Source organism: Calypte anna, chromosome 24, assembly GCF_003957555.1.
Source record: "Calypte anna isolate BGI_N300 chromosome 24, bCalAnn1_v1.p, whole genome shotgun sequence".
NCBI lineage: Eukaryota > Metazoa > Chordata > Aves > Apodiformes > Trochilidae > Calypte > Calypte anna.
Genome location: NC_044269.1, coordinates 3,469,520 through 3,483,143, shown reverse-complemented (window position 1 = coordinate 3,483,143; position 13,624 = coordinate 3,469,520). Strand labels below are relative to the sequence as shown.

Genomic DNA, 13,624 nt, shown 5'->3' with positions numbered 1-13,624 from the left:
TTGTAGCCATTAGTTTCCAACTTTTGGTCCACCAGGCCATGGTCAGTAAAGGGCAGCTGGTCCCCAGAGGTGTTAGTGAGTATCCTGTGGCTGTGAGGAAGGTGTTGACATTTTCCACTGGAATATTTGAAGGCTGAATATTTGGCCTTTCAAATCAAAGTTTGGGAATTGTTGTTCTCTGAAGCTGTTTCTAAGGGAATAAAAAGCCAGTTCAGATGTGATTTGTCTCTTCATTTGTGTACATCAGCAAGGTGCTCTCTACACAGCACTAAAATACAAATAATGCAATAAAATGACAACAGAAATTATTATCAGTTCGTGAAGACAACAGAAATGTCTTTACTCCACCCTGAGTGCACAAAGTCCAAGGCATTCCCAAAGCCAACATCTTTCTATTTTTGGCAGGTCCTACTCAATTCTGAATACTTCACCTTCCCCATCCCTTCAAGCTTTTGCTGATGGAGCTCTGGAAAGAAGACAGCAGGAAGACCAAGGGCCTGGGGATGCAGGACCACTCACCATCATCTGCCAGAACGTGCAGGTAGGGATCCACAGACACAGACAAACCACACACAGTTTTGAGGGTAAATTTCCAGCAGCTGGGTTTTCCCCCAACAACTACTCCTCTGGTCTCCTTTCACTGCCTACATCAGAAGTTAGAAACTTAAGTTTTCTACAAGCTTTGGAATGACACAATTAACCACAGGCACAAAAGACATCAGGGTCCTCAAATCTGCTCTTAGCATGGGGTGGTGGGGCCCAATCCTCTGCTCACTTCAGCAGTTTTATACCATATTTCAGAAGAGTTTCCTCTACCTTCGTTCACACCAGGGTAAAGCAAGAGGTGCCTGGTCCTGAGTCCCCTTAGTAAATCAGATCTCTCAGAAAAAAAAAAACAACCTTGCACTTTAATGAAGGTCAAACAGCCTGGATTTTTTCTTACAGCCCCTGAGAATAACCAGCCAGCCAGGGCCTCAGAAACGTTGCCTGTTTGTCTGCAGACATGGGGAAAGGATGGATGTTGTTTTTGGGAAGTATTGGCTGTCACAGTGCTTTGATGCCAAAGGTGAGTCTGGCTCCCCTGGGTCTCCCAGGCTCTTGGTTTAGATGAAGGAGAGTGGCAATTCCTGGGGCAAAATTAAGGTGGGAGCTGTGGTTTCCTACCAGAAAGTGTTGCTTTCAGCTGTTACAAGTGGGATGGAAATCATTCTTCTCTGAGGCACCAAGCCTGACTTAAAGATAACTTCAAAAACATCAGCAACACTTTCTGATCCTTCATTTTCTCAGGTTCCTGCTGTTTTTACTCAGGGGGAGGGGGGAAAACTGCTTGGCAGCCAGGTCCAGGCAGCACCTTGTGGTGAAATAAGGTAGAAAGAGGCAGGATGCTCTCTGCTTCCTGTTGAGAGCTGATGCTCTCCCCATCAACTAATTCCAGCAACTTCTTCTGACCTTTCCCTCTCAGGAAGGTACGTGCGTAGCAACCTGAATATGCCTCACAGCTTACCTCAAAGAAGTGGTGGTTTCAGGGATTATGAAAAAGATGCTCCCATCACTGTGCTGGGCTGCACACAGGCAAGGCTGGTTGGTAAGTTGTGCTCAGAAGCCAAGAGCTGGCCCAGGAAGTTTTGCTCTCTCCCCCCCATGCACCCAAGCAGAGGATGAGAAAGTGCCTGGCAGGAAAAAAATGAGTTGGGTGCCCTGAATTGATGGGGTTTAGATGTGTCAGGAACCTCTGCAAAGCCCCTTCTCTTTCAAAGGAAACGTTGTCTCCTTCAGCTGCTGCAGAAAAAGCTGAAGGAAAAAAAAAAAGAAAGAAAAAAGGAAAAAAGAGAAAAAAAGAAAAAGAAAAAAAAAGCTGAAGACAAGACAAAGCACAAAGTCTGGGCTGTGGTATGAAATCAGAGCTATCAGACCCCTCAGCACTGCAATTGAAGAGCATTCATCACCACACTGGAAGATTTCATCTTTACCAGTGGTGGTGGGAAAAGCAGCAGTGTGACAGCCACCTCCTGCAAAACAGGCTTTCCCCTTGCTTTGGATAAAATTAAATCTTGACCTGCAGTTTTCTACACAAATAGAATAGGCTTTTTATCAGCCTGTCTGGCTTAGGTGGTAAAGACACAGTCCAAATCATAGAATCACAGAATGGGCTGGGTTGGAAGGGACCTCAGAGATCATCAAGTCCAACCCTTGATCCACTCCCCCCGTGGTTCCCAGCCCATGGCACTCAGTGCCACATCCAGGCTCTTTGGAAAGATCTCCAGACACGGAGAATCCACTCCTTCCCTGGGCAGCCCATTCCAATGCCTGATCACCCTCTCCAGAAAGAAATTCTTTCTCATCTCCAACCTAAACCTCCCCTGGCACAACTTGAGACCCTGCCCTCTTGTCTTGCTGAGAGTTGCCTGGGAAAAGAGCCCAACCCTCCCCTGGCTCCAACCTCCTTTCAGGGAGTTGGAGAGAGTGATGAGGTCTCCCCTGAGCCTCCTCTTCTCCAGCCTCAACACCCCCAGCTCCCTCAGCCTCTCCTCATAGGGTCTGTGCTCGAAATGATTCCCAGTGTTCTCCCACCCCTCCATCTTTGTCCCTGATTTCTGAGCCTCTTGGTTTGTGTATAAAAAAAACTACTGGGAGGAAATACTGAGCCCAGCCCCTTACAGCCGTGAGCATTTTCTCAGCTCCTTTGGAGTACTTCGTGTTGGTCACATTTAAAGTAGGGCAGCTAAAATTATACTTGCTTTTTAAACAAAAGCACATCAGTGCACAGCAGCAGGATGCTCAGTCTCCTGGTCACATGGAATCAGGGTTTGCAAGATGCAGGGAACTGGAGGGGAAGCTGGGAGACATCAGAGCACACTTTGCTTCCTGTCATTAAACAATTCTTTGTCCTGCTTCTTCAAACATAAAAATATAAGTCTTTTTTACTGCAAGTCCTGAGCAGATTCCTGTTCTCCTTTGGCTCCCTTAGGCATTGCAAGAATATTAATAACCCTAATAAAGGAGTTGATTCTTATCTGATTTTCAGAGATCTTCCACCTGTGTAATGAAATGGTAATTTATACTAGCAAAGAATCGAGCCAATTGAATTAAGTCAGTTTTAAGTTGAATCACTCTGATTTACAGCTTATAAATGAAATGAAATTAATTTCAAGCTCTCTCCAAGTTTCTCAGCACACTGCTTGCTTTTTTGGCTGCATCTAAGAGAAGCAGAAACTGAGCAAAAGCTGCTCTGGTTTCTTTGCATCCTTCTCAAGTACCTGGGTGCACGTAGAGCAACACAGAGAGAAACAGCCCCTGGTTCCACAGCTCTGCCCAACAACTACTGACACAACAAAAGATGGGTACACATCCCCAAAAACATCAGCAGTGCAGTTGGGAAGCTGCTTTCTGTCCTAATCCCATTCCCTGCATGCTGCTATTGCTGTTAAACTGCTATTTTTTTTTCTGTTTTTCATCATGGGTGTTGAAACTTGGTTGCAGGTGAAGCCTTGCTAGAAACTAACACCATTGTAGACCACATCTACAGCTCCCCATCCCTACGGTGTGTCCAGACAGCACACAACATCCTGAAAGGTAAGAACCCCACAAGGGGAAGCTGCTTTCTCCTTACTTTCTGGGAAAACCAGTGCCAACCAGATGAAAGGAAGCCTGGCATGGCATAGCCATGTAAACAGTAATTCAGAGGGAGGATTATTTCCATGTGTTCTTCTGCACTAATTACTACCAACAAGAAACTTGTTACCCCCAGGGAGAATAATTTACTGCAGAAACTGGGATGGGAATTACTGACAGAAGCATAAAGATGCCCTGGCACTGGAAAAAGTCAATAAACAGCTCCAAAATCATAGAATCATAGAATTGGCTGGGTTGGAAGGGACCTCAGAGATCATCAAGTAGCTGCTGGCCAAAGGTTTACCTTCCCTGGCACATCAGATGACAAATACATATATTATATACTAACCCTGCATATCTGCTATTAATCACCTGACTCCTCAGAGAGAAAAAATAATTTACAATAAAAACAAAGTAATAAAGCTGCAAAGTCTTGCTGCCTTCTGCCCCAGCTGCTTTCATTGCCATCTGGTCTCCTTTCTGCCTTTTCCAGGTATGCAACAAGAGAATAACCTGAAAATTCGAATAGAGCCAGGCTTGTTTGAATGGACCAAGTGGGTGTCTGGGAGCTCACTGCCTGCCTGGATACCCCCTGTGGATTTAGCTGCAGCTACTCTAAGTGTTGATACAACCTACAGGTAGCAGAAAGGAGGGGGGAGGAGAGGGTCTTGAATTGCTTTTTGGATTTTTTGGTTTGTTTTAACCCTTTTCCTAAAACTTGGAGCAGTTTGGGCTCAGCTAACAGAACTCCTTTTGCTGGCTTGGTTCCATGACCATGACATTCATGGACTAAACCAGATCCTGGGTTGATGCTCACCTGCCCTTCCCCAGAAAAATCTTTCCATTGGGATTAATAAGGTAATGGATCCTCACTGTGAATTTTATATTAACCTGGAGAACTTGTTTCCATCTGTCAGGAGCTCAGGGTCTCCTGTGGCATCAAAATTCAGAAGTTTTTCTATCAGAGATAGAAACATTTAACCCTTCTCAGCAATTAAACTGAAATGTTTTTAGTAGATAAAAAAAAAAAAATCACAGGTTTGACCCAGGTTTCCATGGTTTTCAATCCAAAACCAGTTGGTGAAAGCCAGCAAAGAAAGCAGCTCCTTAAAACACAACTGAAAGGCAAATGGCTCAGCACCTCTGCTCTTTCCTCCTACTTTGCAGGAGAAGGAAACACAAAGAGAATTCTCTCAGCTTTCTGTCCCCAAGGTGCAGAGCTGACCTTCCCAGATCCCAGCCATCCCTACAGCTGCCCAGACCAGTCCAGCTGCCTGCTCAGGCTCCAGATCCCAAACTCTCAGCCTTGCTGCCAGCCTCTGCTGCTTTCCTTTTAGCCAGCCACATGGCCAAAACTTCTGTATTCCCAAAATCATTGCCAACAAATCCTGAGGGGCTGCTGGGAGCAACCTGCAGGTGGAGTTGGGAGGGCAAAGCAAAGCCTCTGACTCCCCAGGGAAGTCTCAGAGCCTCTCAGCCTAACACAAAAATGCTTTTTTACTGTGAGCTGCACAGAAAAAAACTAAATAAAACCCAGCAGAGAGAGTCCTGTGGCACAGAGCAGACAAGATGATCTGTTTGGGCTTCCTGCTCTCATATTTGTGATTCATTTATACAGGCTGGACTCAAAGAGATCCCACAAAGAAGGAAACTCCAGAAATGTCACACGTTTCCACTAACTCTGTGTGATCACTGAAATGTCATCAAAGGACACGTGCATAAATAAATAAAACAGATGCATTTTCTTTATAAAAAAAAATAAATTTGCATAAATAAATGCAAAGTGACATCCTTCCTGCTGCATGCCACTGCAAAAGGAACACAAATATAAACACGTCACCTGCTGCCCACAGTAGAGGAAAGAAGTCACTATTTTTCCCTGCTAACTGATGTAGGAATGGTAAACATCTCAGTCTTGAAGTTTTAAAATCATCCTAGTGGTCCTGACATGAGAGAGCTCTGGGGGTTTGGGGATTCAGATCAAAGAAACAGATACTTTCAGACCAACCATAACTTACACTTCAAACTTCACTGCTTCTTCCAATTCACCAAACTTGTTTTTCTGCTCACAGACCTCATATTCCTGTCAGCAAGTTAGTGGTTTCTGAATCTTATGATACATACATAAGTAGAAGCTACCAAGTAACAAAAGAAATCATCAGTGAATGTAAAGGCAAAGGTAAGTGCATGAAAAAGACTTCACTGATTTCATTGATATTCACATAATTTAATGTGATAAACTGAACCCATTCTGAACATTTTAAATAGGGTGCTGATCTCAGGCTCTAAGCCTGGCTTCATCTCCCTCCTCAGCCTGTATTTCTCATTTTTATTTCAGGAAATAACATCCTAATAGTGGCCCATGCCTCCTCCCTAGAGGCTTGTACCTGCCAGCTCCAAGGGCTCTCACCACAGAACTCCAAGGACTTTGTACAGATGGTCCGAAAGGTAATTACCCCCAGGAGCAAAGTTTTACAGAGAGAAAAGAAATCTGCAATCTGCTTAACCAGGCAGATGGAATCTCACTGAATTTCACCCGTTTCAGAAGGCAGGAAAGCAGATGGGGTTAAGAGGCTTATCCCAGCGTGTCATTTCTGTAACAGATAGCATGGGATCTGATGTCCACCTACAAATGGACCTGCAGTGGTTCTGCTGGAGGTACCAGGGGCTCTACAATTCTCCCAAAGTGCCCAGAAACTCCCCAACCACAGTTCACCTCTTCCCATTTCACTCTGAGGAGCTGTGAACAGTCTGAGAAAATGACTCAAAATTATACTGGAGTCTCCTGCTTTCATTCCTTGTCTCCAGCCCTGGCTAAGGAGGTGGCACCATCCAATGCCAGCCCTGCAGGCACTCTCTGGACTTTTCAGATCTGATATTTGACCCAAGGACACTTGAGCCAGAGTTGCATCCTTGGTTTTTTTCCACTGATGTCCTGGCCTTCAGGCTTTGGGACCACGTCACCCAGAGAGCAGCTCTGCTTTGAGCTGGTCCATATTTAAACTACATTACAAGGCTGTGATTTCCCTTCCCCAGGGTTTTGCACGTACAAAGTCTGGCTGTCACACCTGAGTCCTACAACCCCCTTCTGAAAACAGGCTTTGGGGAGAGGGAAGGAGGGAGAAGAGAGCAGAATGCTTCAGGAGAACATCAGGACTCCATCCCTGCTCATTGCCTTTCTTTCCACCTCTCTCCACACAGATTCCATACTTGGGGTTTTGTTCCTGTGAAGAACTGGGAGATACAGGAGTTTGGCAGCTTACAGACCCTCCCATCCTCCCCCTCACACACGGACCAACTGGAGGCTTTAACTGGAGAGAAACCTTACTACAGGAATAGGCAAAGCTCCATGAGGAAGGAAAACCCCACGGCCTTTTGAAGCGTTGGAGAATGTCTCTGCTTTCTTGTGTTTATTGACAGTGGAAAAATAATCATCAGATGTTCAGTGGATCACATAAACAGCTGTTCTAGCATCTCTCTCACATGGCCACAGTCATGCAAAAAGAAAAAAATCTCACATACAAGTAGGCAAATATGGAAGGGAGTGATTTGAGGGGGGAAAAAAAAAAAAGAGACTAAAATTCAGATTGAAGGTCCTGCTCAGTCAGTGGCCAGGGTGTATTTTCCCATGTTGAATGGAGCTCACACCAGTAGCTTTCACTGCCTTCTGCACCATGTTAGAAACAACAAGCACTGTGTAAAAGTCAAGCATTTGGGATACTGGATATTTTATTTTTTTTTTTTACTACTACTTTTGCAAAGCATTTGCAGGCTTGTTCAGGACCCTGTGTTAATACCCTGCTCAGACACAACCCCCAGGTTCTCAGCACCTCCTGTGAAGTGTATCACCCCCAGCTGGAAATAAAAATCCAGCAGCATCAGAGAATTCCTCTGGTTATTCAGCACTGTGGTAGGAGTTGTGCTGGACAGAACCATGGGCACAAAGACTGATTGACCCTGATCCATACCAGAAGAATATTCTGAATTTCACCTCAGTTACAAACAAAAAACAGCACCATTGTGGAAATGTAATAAGTCCTTTCCAACCAAACTGAAAGGAGTTTAAAAGTTGAAGGGTTTTTTTCCCCTCTTATTGAGATCTACCCTCATGCACAAACCCAACCTAAAGCGTTCATGCCATTTAAAGAGGAGCCTAAAAAAAGAATTTTCCCTTTTATACAGAGACTTTGTGCTGGTCATTTACACAGTGGTGGCTTTCTGGCTCTTGAGAACTTTTCTGAGAGCCCTGGTGGGATTCTGCAGTATGCAGCTTTCTCCAGGAAGTAAGGATGACATCAAAAAGCTGCTGAAATTCAGCTTGCTTTGCTTCCTTTCCCCTAATTCCTAAGTGCCATCTGTCACAAAGATAAAGCAGAGCTGAAAAAACATTACACTTTAATTTAGGAACAGCATGCTTTGGCCTATTAAGATGCTATTTATCTGCTGGGGAAAAGGATTTTGTTTTGGGGAGAAAGGTCTCCATCTGTAGCTAAAAATCCTTGAAACCACAAGAAGGGTCCTCTTAGTGCAACAGCCTTCAAAATCCCAATACCAGCTGCTTCATAGGAGAATGTAAAATACACTGCAGTTCATAGTATAAACTGGCTTCAGGGCAGGTTTATTTTCTATTAGGATTATCTTGAGTCATCAGCCTTGTGTGAAAGCTTTCCTGCAGACATTTGGACAGGGTCACTTTGAGAAGGTGCTTGAAAATGTGCTTAAATGGAAGGAAAGAGTTTTAGGCATACTTCTTTCTTGGTTTGGGCTCTAAATCTGAGTATTCCCATGAACACCATCAAAGGCAAGTTCAGAAGTAACAGGAAATAAATTCTGGCATCCTTGGTACCCCTCTCTTCCCAGCTTTCCTCCTGCAGAAAGAGTTAAGTGTCCTCATTTAAAATGCTTGTCTGGCACAAAAGTTTATGCAGGTCAACTTCCACAAAGGCTTCTTTTTTCCAAGCAAGATCAAAGGTTGGGGTTGTGTTTGGTTTCTCCTTTCAGCAGGCTTGGTCTCACCTTCAGTAGGATGGGACTAAGCTGCACTCTCAGCAGTCAGAACAATTAAAGCTAATGAACCTTCAATCCCTCCTTCCTAAATGAAGCAAAGCACTCAGCAATCACACAGTAACAAAGAGGAAGAGGTTTGGGGCTTGGATTTGTCTCTGCATTATTTTTTTTTTTTATTTTGAGCTTGCCTGGGAGAAGAAGCAGATTTGGGATAGACATCAAGGCAGCAGCAGAGAGCTCATCCTGTGCAATCTGCAGGTTCTCCCCACCCAGAACAATTGGCCAGGATTTATACATTGATGGCTCTGTGCCACCCAGTGGGTCATTCATAAGTGCATTATTATACCAGGGATGTATACTGCAAAGTCAGGGAGATAATTTATGAAATGACAGCAGGAACTGCTCCTCTGCAGCTCTACTGCTGGCACTTTAGTTTTTAAACTGTAATTTAAACTATTTTTGGCTGTGTACAGACATTCTGAAGAGCTTTTTTTGGCTTGTTTTCTGTCATGCTTACTCACTGCAAAGAGTTTCAAGAGATGACAATCACAGGAGAAGTGCTACTGATGCATCTGTAATTCTCTGGATGGCTTTTTGTTTCACACTATGGACCTGCAAGAGGAGATTTGAGGCATCAAATCTTGCCCCTGCAAAACAGGGGCAGATGCTCAGGTCCTCCTGCAGTTAAGTGACAAGGAGTTTATTTATAGAGAAGCATAAACCAGAGATGGAACAAAACCTGAATGCACAACTTGAATATTGTACAAGCTGATCTTTGCTTTTAGTAAGTAATATGGAAAAGAGCACTCTGAGAAGGTAGGTGTTAAAATACTCTCTCCTTAAAAAAATATATATATTTTTGGATGTTTGGAAAGTATTTTGACAGTTGTAGTCTTATCTTAAGTTAGATTTTTTTTTTTCAGGTGTCAAGAATCTCAAAAAAAAAACCTTACTCTAGCATTTTGGTTTCTCATAGTGGTTTGTGTTAAGTAGTCTTACGTCCATGAGGGTCAGTGGGGGTATAAAAAAGGATATTCCTTTTACATTTTTAATTGAAATGTTGAGAATATAAAACAATTGCTGCTTCACTTTCACTCCATTGCTGCTCACTCTTGTGTATTTAATGTCACTTCAGTGTCTTGTCCCAGAACATCAGACTTGGTCTAAAAGTGTCTATGGGTCTTTTCCTTGCCTTCACTGTGAGCTGCATCAGATCCCAACAGCTTAATTAGGATATAGGAGGCAAACAGCATTTCTTAGATTTTTCCCTTTCTTCCCAGTTAAAGAAAAAAGCTGGAAATCTGCTAAAGATAAGCTGTTAGATAAACTGCAACTCAAGGGTTGGGCTCGAGAAACACAAGACTCCAAGTGCAGAACCCAAATGTAGCAGAGCAGCAGCTGACAGGATGGCACACAGCACCAGAAGGTCAAAACCTGGGTGTGTTAAAAAGTTCAGGTGTGATCAAGAGTTGTCTTGATCACTGAACTTCCTATCTCCCTCCAAGGAAGCAGATGGGAGGATGTCCCAAAACTTCCCAGTGTGATGCAGGGCCTGAAGTTCCCTGCATTACCCTGACTTTTAGTGCAGTGGCAGCTCCAGCCAAATGCTGCAATCCTCTGAGCACAGAGCCAGGTTCCCAGGGAATGTAAACTGACCCTGTGTGCTCAAATCAGAGCTTTGTTTGTGTGTGCAAACTGAGGATCCAGGCCATAAGTTCAGGAAAAAACAACAAAAAAACCCCCAACCCTACAAACCTTTTCCCTTTATCACTCAGTCTGAACAGTTTCAGCTGACTGTAGGAGCCTGCTTCTCTCCTCTGGTGTTGGCTTCTAGTGTCAGCATGATAGAAGTGATAGTTTACATCACCAAGGAAGTGTTTGGGTTGGGTTCTTTGTTTTTAATAAGAATTCTGCAGGAATTCTTATTGAAGAATAATTTTTAATAAGAATTCTGCAGGAATAAGAATTCTGCAGCAATTCTGCAAAGCAGAATGGGATGCTAGGGTAGGTTTTCTTCTGTAAGGGCAGCTCTGAGCTCCTCAGGCCACAAGCTGACAGGGACATGGGTATTGTCACCTTTGACCGTGCCCTAAATGCAGCTCTTGGAGAAAAAGGAGGAATGGGCTTGGGAGCAGCACTGGGACAGCCACAGCATCTCTGCTCAGCTCATGGGGTGAAAGGGGTTGCAGGCCTTCCCATGGGTGCTCACAAAGGTCTGATCCAGAGCCCAGGGGAAAAAGGATGCTCTCCTGATTCCCTTCAGACTTGGGATGAAGCCATGCAAAGCCTGGTCCTTCCACAGGCTGCTCCCCACCTCTGTCCTGATGAGGAACTGGGAGGCCTGATGGCTGGGGATGGGCTGAGCCCTTCCAGTCCTGAAGGAAGCAATGCATGCAGAAGTGGGGGGAAATTCAGGCTCTGATTATGTTGATGTCCATTTCAAATAGAGGGACACAAGGTTGTTGAGTTAGGCTGTAGTCAGCTAAACCTCACTTAAATCCAGAGCTGGAAATTAGTTTGCAATGCTTCACAGCTTAAAATGTATCAAAATTCCACATGAAAACTATTGCTTAGACAGGAAGCCTTAATAGATTTGCTTTGTGATTTGTTTGGGGTTTTTGGGATAATGGTGGGAGCAGACATGCTTCAAACAGTGAATGAACAACAACAAGAAAAGCCCTAATGAAGCAGTAAGTGTGACTGGTTGAACACTCTCTAAATCACTACTTACTTCTCACCACTTCCTCAAATACTTGTTCCCTGGGGAATGAATATTCATGAACTCTACATGCTGCATAACAGAAAATACACAGCCAGTTCCTTCCTATTAAAATGTATTTTCTGAAGTTTCTCTGTGGACATGTCTTAAAACTTGATGTTATCAATGGATTTTTTTTTTTTTGCCTCATTTTAAACACGTATCATTCTGTTTGTTGTTTTTTCGTGTGAGCAGATTGTATTTATTTGAGAAAAATGTTTGCTGTTTAAAGAAGAAAAGAATAACTGTATTGCCAAAAATAGCTGTAATTACCTGTGACATCTGTATTTTTTTATTTTGGGGGGTTTGGTTGTTTCAAAAATCTCAGTTTCAAGTGCTAACAACTGTTAAAACAACCACTGCGTTTTAATTTGCTGAGCACATTAAATGGATTTCTCAGAAGTCAAACAAAACAAAAATGTCTTGCAGATGATTTAATAAAGCTACCATGCACCCACATCTTGCCATTCCTATTTAAAAAGACTCCTCTCAAGTGCATAGGACTCAGCTGGAGTGAATTTTAGGGCACAGACCTTTCATGAAACGCCCTTTTAGGAGCACACATTGCTGGGTAAAGTTTGCAGTGGCTCCTCCAAGATGTAGGTAGGAAAAAAAAAAAAATAAAATAAACCTGGCTGAAGAACAGAGACCTTGGGACCTTGAAATAAAAAGGCAATCAGGGCAGTGCTCAGTTTGGGTTTCAATGCTGCCCTCACCCAAATAACCAAGGAAGAGAAGGGGACTGTGAGCCCTGTTTTCCTTTTTCCCCCCTCACTGCAGATGAAATTCATTTGTTTGACACCAGATGGCACAAATCCCTCTCAACTTGGGGTTTCTCTCTGCTGAACAGGGATGGAGTTTTGCCTCAGCACTCCACTGCTTGACATTTGGGGTTGGTTTTTTCCCCTACCCCCAGTTATTTTACTGTCAGGTTTAGAGGGTGGAATCGTAGCACAACTTTTATACCAAAGCAATGCTGACCTTTACAGCACACATCTGCCTTCTTGAGCTGGATTTTTTAATCCAGCAGTAGTTTCATCAGCCAGGGAGATTTTCTCCTTTCAAACCAGCAGACATATTCAACTTGATGCCCTACAGCTCTGCTTTCCAGTAAAACTGATTAGAGTACAAGGAACATAAACATTGCTTTTCTCAAATATACACTAACAGTGACACAAATCCTGAAACTTTAATGAGAAAGGGTTCTAATAGCTTAGAAATTAAATGCACAATAGATTCATAATTAAACCATTTTGTCCATGTTACAAATGCACAGTGTTCAAACCATATTTCTTCTCCTATTGAAGTCAGATCATTTGGGCAGTATCAGTAATTAACTCTTAAATGTTGCTTGAGGAGGAGCTGCCAAAGCCTTTTTAGAAGTCAGCACCTGTGGCTACAACAGGTTTGGATAAATCTTGTGGTGTTACTGGAACATCACAGAGCCAGGAGGCACAAAAAGCCTTTCTGTGCCCCAGACTGCTCCTCCAATAACCAGACCTGTGAGGGGACATGGGAGACCCAAGTTCTGCCACTGGGACCTCCCTGGTGCTGTCATCATTCCCCCCTGTGCTTCAGTGCTCAGCAAACCTTTACCAACCACCTCACCCCATCCTCTTTTGTTCCCCAGAGCGCCACAAACCCCACACAGCAATCACCTTCCCCTCATTATTTGTTTGGCCAGGATGCAGGCAGAGCACAGCAACCCCCCCATGGCACACAGCAGGATAAAGTACAGAACTTTTCCCAGGGATTTAAACCTCACAGCTGGGATTTCAAGCCACCTTGCAGCAACCTGCACTAAAGCAGGGTCCCCCAAACCAGCTCCTGGGTGCCTCTCCATCCTGGGGAGTTAAATCCTGCAGGACCAAGGCAGCAGAGTCACCCCAAACCCATGTTTCTCAACCTTTTTCCTGCTTTCCCCCTCTGTACATCTCTCCCCCACTTTCCTGAGCAAGGCAGAGGTGGAGGGGGGTGCAAGGGGAAGTGTCCTCAGGGTCTGTCACCCACCAGTTTCACTTTAGGGACCTGTGAGGTCACAGATTTCTCAGCAGTCACCAACACAGAGGAAACAGGGGGCAGGGGGGAGAAGGGAGTGGAACAGCAGAGAAAAGGAAAGGAAAGGAGGCAGAGCCCCCAGCAGTGATGAAGTCATGGTAAATCTGCTTCCCCCCTGCTGAAAAGAGACCTCTCCTGCACAGCAGCCCCAGCAGAGAGAGGAAGCACCCCAAGCACCCACCCTGGAGC

At 44.2% G+C, this 13,624-nt stretch overlaps 1 protein-coding gene across 2 annotated transcripts in view; it reads left to right on the top strand.

Annotated features, from left to right (window-relative positions):
* UBASH3B (ubiquitin associated and SH3 domain containing B) overlaps positions 1-7,170 on the top strand; it is a 59,645-nt gene extending 52,475 nt beyond the window's left edge. For both annotated transcript variants that reach the window (XM_030464853.1, XM_030464854.1), the window contains exons 7-14: positions 406-541; positions 946-1,066; positions 1,463-1,585; positions 3,481-3,573; positions 4,106-4,250; positions 5,685-5,791; positions 5,951-6,060; positions 6,814-7,170. In XM_030464853.1, the coding sequence (XP_030320713.1) occupies positions 406-541; positions 946-1,066; positions 1,463-1,585; positions 3,481-3,573; positions 4,106-4,250; positions 5,685-5,791; positions 5,951-6,060; positions 6,814-6,951 (973 nt within the window). In that variant the 3' untranslated portion in view covers positions 6,952-7,170. The remainder of the gene's footprint in view (positions 1-405; positions 542-945; positions 1,067-1,462; positions 1,586-3,480; positions 3,574-4,105; positions 4,251-5,684; positions 5,792-5,950; positions 6,061-6,813) is intronic.
* The last annotated feature ends 6,454 nt before the right edge of the window (positions 7,171-13,624 follow it).